Raw genomic sequence first — 9,916 nt, 5'->3', positions numbered from 1 at the left:
AAAAAAAAAAAAAAAAAAAAAAGGAGCAAGTGTTATTGATTGATTGTAAAACCAATCGTGTTAATAAGAGTGTTTTGTAACTCAGAAAAAGTGTGCCTTTTAATTAGCTGCTTCTTCTTCGTTTTTTTTTTTTTTACGCTCACTTGACCGAAAGAATAGCTCAATATGGCAGGACCTAAAAAATAAAGGGCTGGAATTTGCAGGCTGAGTTATGGGCAGACCTGGCCCCAGGAGAACAGGGTGATGGCTTTCTCTGGACTCCGCTGGGCATAGAGCAACCAAGGCACATGTGGATTTGGGTGCCAACTGAGGTTTGACCACTGACTAGCTGGTAGTGACGTACCTCCCTGAGCCTCAGTTTGCTGTCTACAAAATGGGGGTGATGCCCACCACTCCCACCCCTTCCCAGCACCCACTTTACCTGTGGTTTGAGGCCCCCCACGTTTTGCACCACTGAATTCCAGCTGCAATTCAACACTTGTCCAGGAAGGCCTCCCTGCCATGCCTCCTCCCTCCAGCCCCACCCCAGGGAGGTTGCCTGTAACCAGCTCTGTCTTCCCCAGACTGAGGCATTGCTGAAGGCAGGACCCCAGCATCACACAACACTGTCAGCTGAGAGTCGCCATGAACATGATTTGCTGACTGTACTCATCGCCCAAACCAAACTCCGCCCAACACCTCATCATTGCCTCATTACTCGCTGTGCATAAAACACATCAAACGCAGCTTCACCTCCTGGCCTTTGCACAGGCTAGTGCCTCTGCCAGGAATATGCTTTCTGTAATTCAACTCTGCCTAATGAGCTCCCGCCTTCAACATCATCCCCTGCTAGAAACCTTCCCAGGCACCCAAGAACAATCCTTCCTCCCAGCTCTGGTCTACCCCAGCCCCTGGTTCCTGAGAACAGACACAGTGACCTGGATGAGACCACGAGCTTCCAACTCACCCTCCTCTGCACTCCCATTCGCAGGGGTTCCTGGCAGGGCTGGCTCCTCTCCACTTGCTGCCTCCTCCCAGAAGCTCTCCACACCTGGGCTCCCCGCCAGGACCTCCAGCTCAAACTCCTCTGGGCCCAGGGAGGCAGGCAGCAGAGTGCTGGGGGAGTCCCACGGCACTATAGGCTCCCCCGAGGAAACTGAAATGGGCTTGTCCTTGCTGGCTGTTGTCGGTGTCCAAGGAGGAAGAGCGGGCTCCCCTGAGGGGCTGCCCTCATGTGGAGGCTCCAAGCCTCTCAGGGTGCCCTGGGTCACCATCTGGCCCTCCGGCTCTGGATGGGGTTGGGAGCTTGAGGAGGCCATTGTGGGCATGGCCAGGACCCCAACCTTGTCCCCCAGGTCCAGGGACATGAGGGACATCACCACACTTGTATCCACAGCCATTTGAGGGCTCAAGGTGGGGCTTTCAGCTCCCTCAACCACGTAGGATCCAGGTTTCCAATTCCCACCAGCACTGCTGGTGTCTAGTGTGGCCATGGAATCCATGGGACCCACTGTGGCTCCTCCATCTGTAGCAGCCGAAGGCTCCAAACGAGGGGCGACCTTGGGCATCAAGGAGACCCCAGGGACCCCCAAGGGCGCAGATGGGGAATGGGGGTCTAGCCCTTCACTGTGCAGTGATGGCCACATGCCCTGTGCCTCGTCCAAGTTGGCCTGCAAGCTGGAAGTGGGGGTCTCTGCTGTGTTGAAGACCCCAGACTCAGACCCCAAGATGCCTCTGGCTCCCATGGGCTCAGTGGCAGTCTCAGTGGGAGTGACGGCCGCCACCACATTCCCATCCACAGAAGCCTGTGGGTTGGATCTGGGGTGCTCAGCTTTGCTGAGCCCAGTAGGGCTGGTCCCCCCAGTTTTTCCAAAGTCTGCTCTGAAGGAGTTAGGACCAGCTCCAGCTTGTGTGTCTGTGGCTGCCTGAAAAGGAGCTATAGGACTTCCTTCTCCATGGCTGCTGAGTGTCAGGGATGTGGCCTCTCCACCTTGTCCCATCAGGCCCAAGGAGGAGGGCAGGGAATACACTTCTGGATGGATGGGATCCTGGGGGCTGGCCTCGATCTCTGAGGCAGGGGACGGTGGGGCAGCAGCCATGGCTTCACTATACCCCTTTACCTCACTGGCATCGGTGGAGAGAGGCGTAGGGTGTGACAGGAGCCACAGTTTGGGGGCACGAAGCATGGCCATGACAGGGAGGTCTGGAGAAATGACTGCGGGAGAAGCCTCCCAGCGGGCAGTGCTGGGGCCCTTCAAGGGGTTGGGAGCCAAGGCAGTGGCCTCCGAGGAGGACCAGGGCAGGTCGGGGGTGGCTGGCCTCACACTGGGGCCCTTGGCTTCCTCTAGTTCCAGGCCAAGGGTGATGGGTGGGACCATGGTTGGGGGCCACAGCCAGGGCTCTGGGGGGCTCCTGCCACCAGGGGAACCTGAAACAATATCAACAGTAATTATAATTATCTCTCAGCAGCTCCTTCGGCTGATTGTCTCCTTGGCTCCAGGCCTGAGGAAGAGGGGTCTTCTGAGGCTTGGTGAGGCCAGGGGACCCAACTGTGACTCGGAGTCTCCTCCCCTGTCCCCCTTACATCCCCAGGCAGGTCCCATCTCCCCCTTGGACCCCACTCACCAGCTCCAGGCACATCCACCTCATTGGTCAGCACAGCCCAGGGGCTTTGGCTCCGGCCACTCCCCAAGGCGTCAGTGGCTCCTGTGGCCAGGGGAGGCTCCACGTAATTCCCAGCAACCTCTGGGGTGGGGGGCTGGACGCTGGCCTGGAGCACCCCCTTCAGCCCTCGCTGGGGTTCCTGTTGCTGGAAGTGGCGCCCATTCAACCCTTTAAAGCGCCCCCTCCTCCTAGGCGTGGGGCTGGCTGGGGTTGCCTCTGTGTGCATGCCCACCGCAGTGCCTGCCTCCACGTTGCTGGGGGCGGGGGACACCGTGCTCAGCCACACCTCCTCAGCCTCCAGAGCAGGCCTTGAGGCTAGTGTGAGGCCCCCAGTGGCAGGACTTGGGGTCTCTCGAGACTCCTGCTTCTCTGCCAAGATCAGAGGCTCTTCTTCCCCACTGGACACCAGAGGCTCCTGGAAGTCTGGGGTGACTACCTCCTCCTCCTCCTCCAGGCTGGGCTCCAGTTCTTGGGCGGGGGGCCCTTCTGCTGACAGAACCTCCCCCTCATCCCCAGACGACGGGGTCTCTGGGTTTCCATGTTGTGATGTAGGGTGATGAGCTGTGGGAGAAAGCAGAAGAGGTTGTGTTAGGCCCAGGGGCTGGTTGGGAAGTTCTGCCTGAAGTCTACCCACATTCCAGCATGCTACAGCAGAGATCGTCTATGTATCTCTGTCTCTCTGCGTCCCTCTGTCTCTCTGAGTTGTTTCTGGGATCCCCCCTGACTGAGAGACGGAGGCGCAAAGTTATCATCCTCGCTGTTCAGGCTGGGGTCCACTGTCAAGGTCAGAGTCAACTGGTCACAGTAAAGGGTCAAGAGACAGCTTGGCTGGTGGGTGAAGCTCAGGCAGTGGCCAGCTCTCATGGGGGGCAGGTCAGACCTGGGCCGTGGCTCCTCCCACGGAAGAGAAAGCGCCTAATGGGCATGGCCTTCCTACGAAGAGATTCCCAAACCCCCCCATCACACCCCACCCCCCCCACCCCCCACCCCCGCTTACACATAAGACTCAGCTCCTTGGACTTGACTTGAGGTTTGCAGCTTCTGAGGGTGTGGCCCCACCCCAAGGGTGAGGGTCATCCCTGGTCCCATCCCTGGGGGTGTGACCTTGCTCAGGGATCATGGCTAGTTGAGGCATCACTTCCTCCCCAGCTGGTGCTCATGGGCAAGGCTCCAGGTGAGAACTGCTCCATCCAGGGGTGTGTCTCTCAGAGATCTCAGGAGACATAGCCCACCCACTAAACAGGGCTTCCTCCCAGAGTTTGGTCTTCTCTGGGGCTCGTCCTCCTCTAAGGCGGGGCTCCTACGGAAAGCTTGTCTCAGGGGTATGACCTTTCCCCGGGGGCGTGGCTCACCGCGGAGCAAGTTTTCTTGCGTCTCTCCCCTGCCTGGCCTCCACCTCTACTAGAAAGCCAAGCTCCCGGGGGCGCGGCCGTTATCAAGGTGCACGCCCTTGGGGCGTGGCCACAAGGGGACTCACACTCAAGGGGCGTGGCCTCACGCGCACCTCGGAAGCAGTAGGCGTCGTAGCGCTCTCCCGGCGCCGGGAAGCGGGTGCGGTTGGCGAAGCTATAGACGGTGCGCACGCCCGGGACTGGGCCCCCGCAGCGCCGGCGCGGCGTCTGGATCGGGTAGCGCACGCTGCCGTCGGCCAGCCAGCCCGGGTCGCACTGGTCCAGGCCCTCATGCCAGGCCAGGTGCAGCTGTCCAACCGAGGCCAGCACGGCGCCCTGGCGGCGGCACTGGGCACGCGCGCCGGACAGTGTCAGGCGGCGGGCCAGGCCTACGTAGAAGACCTCGCCTGCGGGAAGGCGCGGGAGAAGGTCAGAGGGGCCCCAAGAGCCCTCCCACGGAGCCCGGGAAGGGGGTCCCACCCCAAATAGCCCTGATCTGGCTGGATCTGGGTTGCGGCAGCCGCAGCTGCGTGCCCCCATCGCCAGAACATCACTGTCGTTACCTCTCATGCAGTGCTAAGAGGGGGCTTCACTTTCTTTTTCAAGTGAGGTAACTCAGGCCCCTTAAGGAGTTGAGCTTCAGAGAGAGGGAGGGCCTTGGTGAGGGGGGCTCAGTGAGGAGGGAAGTAGGAAGAGGGAGGGGGGGCAGGAAGTGGGAGAGACTCAGAGAAGGGGACAAGGCCTCAGAGAGGGAAGAGGCTCAGAGAGAGGGAAGGGGCACAGAGAAGGAGAGGGGCTCAAGGAGTGGAGGAAGGCTCAGGGAACCGGTGGGCTCAGATCTTGGCTGCAGGTTTAGAGAGGGATGAAACTTAGGAGACCTAGGAAGGACTTAGGGAAGGATGGGGGTTAGGGAGGGTAATGGGGCTCAGGGAAGGGGGTGTTCTGCCAGCCCCAGACTTACCCCCCAGCTCACGGGCAAAGCAATACACATCGTAGAGTTCCCGTGGGTCTCGCCTCCCATAGTTCCTCACCCCTGGAAGGCTGCTACGGTCACCATAGCAACCAGGACGGGACTGGGTGATAGGATACCTGACAAGACAAGGTGGGGGTCCCTCTCAGATGTGTGCTCCTGGGGCCCCCAAGGACCATCTTTCTCCAGGGGCTAGCTCTCCATCTCACTACCCTGTGTACCCCCTCACCGAACAGTACGGTCAGAGAGCCACCCGGCATCACAGTTGTCAAAGCCATCCTCGAAGGCAGCCTGCAGGTGCCGCGGGGCTGCAATGGTGGCCGAGTTGAGACGGCAGGCCTCCTGGGCCTCAGCGAAGGTCAGCGAGTAGCGATCCTGGGCTGCTCGGTAGTGGAACACAACACCTATGGGGAAACATCCAGGATGATTTATGCTGTAATCTTCAAGAACAGACCTTGCTCTTGCAGAATGCCTCCCCACCACCCAGTCTGATAATAACAGACCTGCTGCCCTACACTGCCCTGTACCATGTCTGTTCACTCAGCAACAGGCATAGTGCTAGGGTGATCATGGGGAGTGAGACTGATATGCCTCCATTTTACAGATGAGGAAATGATAGCAATGGCCATAAAGGGCTAGAATTTGTTAAATATTTGCTACGTAAAAAGCATTTATAAGCATTATCTCATTGAAATCTTACAGCAACCCTATGATTATCCCTATTTCCAGAGGAGCAAACTAAGGCTCAGAAAGGTTGAGGGACCGGTCTAAGGCCACATAACCTGTATAAGGGAGAGCCAGAAGTTATATCCAGAAAGATCTGACTCCAGAGGTAGTACTCTTCATGCCTAGGGTTAGGCTCTGGAGGTGACAGGAGGCATGGAGAAGAGTGAGAGAGAGATTCTGCCTTTTAGGAATTAAGTACATGCATACATAGGGGAAGCAAAGGCAGCAATGGGTGATCAAATGTGGTGGGGTTTTTTTAAATTTATTTATTTATTTATTTATTTATTTTTGGCTGCATTGGGTCTTCGTTGCTGCGCACAGGCTTTCTCTAGTCGTGGCGAGTGGGGGCTACTCTTCGTTGCGGTGCGTGGGCTTCTCATTGCGGTGGCTCCTGTTGTTGTGGAGTATGGGCTCTAGGTGCGCAGGCTTCAGTAGTTATGTCACGTGGGGTCTAGAGCACAGGCTCAGTAGTTGTAGCACACAGGCTTAGTTGCTCCGCGGCATGTGGGATCTTCCCAGACCGGGGCTCAAACCCATGTCCCCTGCGTTGGCAGGCAGATTCTTAACCACTGCGCCACCAGGGAAGCCCCCTAATGTGGCTCTTGCCCAGCTTAGAAATGGAGTCACCGAAGGCTTCCTGGGGGAGGTGATATGTAAGCCAGGACATGAAGCATCAATAAGCTCACTGTGACTCAAATTCTGATTTAGGGATGAGAGAAATGGCTGAGCAAAACAAAGGTATTAAACATTTTGCTCCATTTTATCAAACTGAGAGCTCCCAGAAGGCAGCAGCTGTGTCTCACTCATGGCTATGTCTCCAGCACCAGGCTGGCATGTGGTAGCTGCTCAATAAATGTTTGGCTGAATGAACGAACTAACCAAACCCAGAGGTGGAATTCTCTTCTTTCACCACTTATCAGTTTTCTTTGAGGTTTATCAGTTTTGAGAACAAGTCCTTGGAAAGGGGATGATTGGTTGACCCCATAAAATATGCAGTGAGACACTCTTGGCTGGGGAAAGACTGTGCTCCAGAACAGAGGGTGCAGGGACTTTGCTCCTGGCCAGCATAGGTTAAGGGAAATTGACTTCCCAGTAAGAGTCCACAGGATATTCTCCACACCACAATCCATTCATTGGGCTTCCCTGGTGGCACAGTGGTTAAGAATCCGCCTGCCAATGCAGGGGACACGTGTTCGAGCCCTGGTGCAGGAAGATCCCACATGCTTTGGAGTAACTAAGCCCATGCGCCACAACTACTGAGCCTGTGTTCTGGAGCCTGCGAGCCACAACTACTGAGCCCACGGGCACAACTACTGGAGCCCATGATCTGCAACAAGAGAGGCCACCGCAATGAGAAGCCTGCACACCACAACTAAGAGTAGCCCGCGCTCGCTGCAACTAGAGAGAGCCCACGCGCAGCAATGAAGACCCAAAACGCAGCCAAAAAACCCCACAAATCCATTCATTGATTCATTTGTCAAATATCAATTGATCATCTTCTGTGTGCCATGCCCTGTCCTAGGACTTTGCTTTAATAATTAAAAAAAAATTTTTTTTGCCTTGTTCATCTTGATTGGTTAGGAAAACAGAAACTACACTATTTCAACAGAAACAATTTAATATAGGAATTGGTTACATTGATGACTTATTTACTTAATCTATATTTTCGATCCACTTTTAAAAAAGAACTTCACTTTTTAAAAACATATATTTATTTTAAAAGGAAATTTGTATTCCGATTTTAAATAGAAAGCCAATATCCTTTGCCTTATGTGAAAGTAGGTAACGATGAAATGGACTTAAAACAAGGTTATGAAATCCTATGAAATGCTGTGGTCCATAAGAGACTGAGCCAGAGGCTGCTCTCTCTTAGCTAAAAGAGAAAGAGAGAGATGTTAAAGAGAGAGGCGTACCCATGGAGACTTTCTTCCTCACTTTATCAGAAGAACTGAAAGCAAATCACTGTTCAGGGAGTGATTTCTTTTTCTTTTCTTTCCTTTTTTTTTTTTTTTTTGCTTGTGGGATCTTAGCTCCTTGACCAGGGATCAAACCTGGGCCCTCGGCAGTAAAAGTGCAGAGTCCTAACCACTGGACAACCAGGGAATTCCCCAGGGAGTAATTTCTAAGGTGACATTCAGTGGATGGGCTTCCCCATCCCAGCCTTGGCCCCTCCCCTTCCCCCAACTGACCCGTCACTTCCAGGGGCACCAGGTCCTGCTCATCCTCGATGCCCCTCACCACCTGGCAGCGGTAGAGCCCGGAGTCGCTGGCCCTCAGTGGCCCCAGCAGCAACGTGGCGTTGACCCGGTGCCGCGGGTAGGCAGGTAGTGACACGCGTCCCTGCCAGCCCTTGGCCACTCGAACCACGTTGTCCTTGGCCACTAGGATGGGCAAGTCCTGCCGTTGGCCTGATGCAGTCCGCACCTTGGTCCACTTGATCCGAGGGGCTTCTCTGGCTGCACCTGGCCGTGGCCACAGGGTGAAGAGACAGGGCAGGGCCACCAGCTCTGCCAGCGCAGCCCGCACCGACCCAGACCCCACCTTCTGCATGTGGAGCCCCTTCTCGGCAGTGGCAGCAGCAGTGGCGTCCTGTGTGCCTGGGGTGGAGGAGGTGGAGAGAGGGCCTGACTGAGAGGCAAGGACCCTCTGACTGAGGCCAGAGAGGTTAGGTTGCCTAAACAACATCACAATGCCGTACACAGATCTGTGATCTGCAACCCAATCTGTGAGCAGAAGAGGGGTAATAGGGTCGAATCCCTTCATAGTTCTGCTTCCACTCAAAGTCCAGACCCTGGAGGCCAGGGATTTAACTCTCAGTGTCACTGACTCACTTGTGTCCATGGGAAAGTCACTATTCTGCTCTGAGCCATGGTTTCCCCAAAAGTTAAGCGAGAGGCAGCCATTGGAAGAGAAACAGTGTTTGTGGAGTACCTTCTATATAACAGGCACTTTATAAATAGCAATCAGCTCATTTGATTTTCATAACCATCTGCAGAGGTAGCCATGTCTCATCCTCTTTTGGGGGAGTTGAGGAAATTGAGGCTCAGAGACATCATTTTAATTGCGTAAGGCCACAGAGCAAATCAGGAGGCGTTTCTAAAGTCTGGGCTTTTGACCGCTACTGGGGAGATGCCAGGGAGAGGCACACAGACCTTTATTTCTATTGTCCCACCTATGGCAGGCATCACTAATCAATCTTCATACTATTCTCTCTCCCTCGTTTTTTTCTCTCTCTCTTCAGCTCATCTCAGCAAAACAGTGAGAGGCGGGAACCTCTAGCCTCCGCTGGCAATGACTAAAAATAACCTCTCAGGTGTCTTGTTCTCTTTTGACTGTTCAAAGACTTTTTTCATCTATTCTCATTTTATTCTCCAGACCAAGCCAGAGAACCAGCAGGAGAAGGCTCTCAAGTTAAAAAGCTGCCCCATCTTGTCAATTCTCCAGACCCCAACCTCTCCCACCCCACAAGCCAACTCACCCTGTTCCCCAGCCACTAAGAGCAGCATCTGGAGAATCAGGAGGCCTGAGACCCAGACAGACATGGCCCCCATCCTGGACCTGAAACAAGATGGAGAGGAAGGAAGGGGTGAGTACAACCCTCCTAGACAGTTGGCATGAAAGGACCAATTCCTCCCACTCTACAGATCTGGAAACTGGGGCTCAAAGAGGCCAGCGTGTCACTCAAGGTCACACAGTCAGCAAGCCAGGGCTGAGCCAGAATCCGAACCCAGGACCAACTGACTTCAGAACCCGAGAAGTGAAGTCCTATGGTCAAAGCATGGGTGCTGGAGGGAATCAAACCTGGGGTTGTCTTTTGCCTGTTCCTTGCTGGGTGACCTTGAGCAAGTAGCTTAGCTTCTCTGTGCTTCAGTTTCTTTGCAGGTCAGATGGGGATAACATGAGGCAGTTGGAAGGGATAGGTGAGTCAATATACTCAATACATGTAAAATGCTTAGAACTGCCTGGCATGAAGGAGTAAATTTCAGCTGCTATTATTGACTTTAACATAGCCAAGATCAAAGTCCCATTTTACAAGTCAGCCTCCCAAATCAAATTGGGGGCTCCTAGAGAGCAGCAGCCAGTCCTAGTCTGCCTGGGGTCCCCAGTTCTGGCAGCAGACTGGACTCCAAGCCAGCCTGTAATCTGGGTTTGCTGACTGACACGATTCTCAGCTTCAATTCCAGGA

The 9,916-nt window shown here is 54.8% G+C and overlaps 1 protein-coding gene and 1 non-coding gene across 3 annotated transcripts in view; both read right to left on the bottom strand.

The window, feature by feature from the left end:
- NCAN (neurocan) overlaps window positions 1-9,308 on the bottom strand; it is a 21,225-nt gene extending 11,917 nt beyond the window's left edge. The window contains exons 1-8 of one of the 2 annotated variants that reach the window (XM_055091625.1): window positions 9,209-9,308; window positions 7,920-8,327; window positions 5,234-5,408; window positions 4,996-5,123; window positions 4,148-4,441; window positions 2,605-3,204; window positions 1,940-2,407; window positions 947-1,879 (exon numbers count right to left, since the gene is read on the bottom strand). In XM_055091625.1, coding sequence (XP_054947600.1) covers window positions 947-1,879; window positions 1,940-2,407; window positions 2,605-3,204; window positions 4,148-4,441; window positions 4,996-5,123; window positions 5,234-5,408; window positions 7,920-8,327; window positions 9,209-9,281 — 3,079 coding nt within the window. In that variant the 5' untranslated portion in view covers window positions 9,282-9,308. Of the gene's footprint in view, window positions 1-946; window positions 2,408-2,604; window positions 3,205-4,147; window positions 4,442-4,995; window positions 5,124-5,233; window positions 5,409-7,919; window positions 8,328-9,208 lie in introns of both variants that reach the window. The other variant, XM_024134257.2, reaches the window with a different exon arrangement.
- On the bottom strand, window positions 7,761-7,833 carry TRNAK-UUU (transfer RNA lysine (anticodon UUU)). The gene has a single exon. It is a non-coding gene; the product is annotated as a tRNA-Lys (tRNA).
- Window positions 9,309-9,916: the final 608 nt, after the last annotated feature.

The sequence above is a fragment of the Physeter macrocephalus genome, chromosome 2 (assembly GCF_002837175.3).
Source record: "Physeter macrocephalus isolate SW-GA chromosome 2, ASM283717v5, whole genome shotgun sequence".
Taxonomy (NCBI): Eukaryota; Metazoa; Chordata; class Mammalia; order Artiodactyla; family Physeteridae; genus Physeter; species Physeter macrocephalus.
The sequence above is the reverse complement of the archived record's forward strand: the minus strand, read 5'-3'. Positions and strand labels throughout refer to the sequence as shown.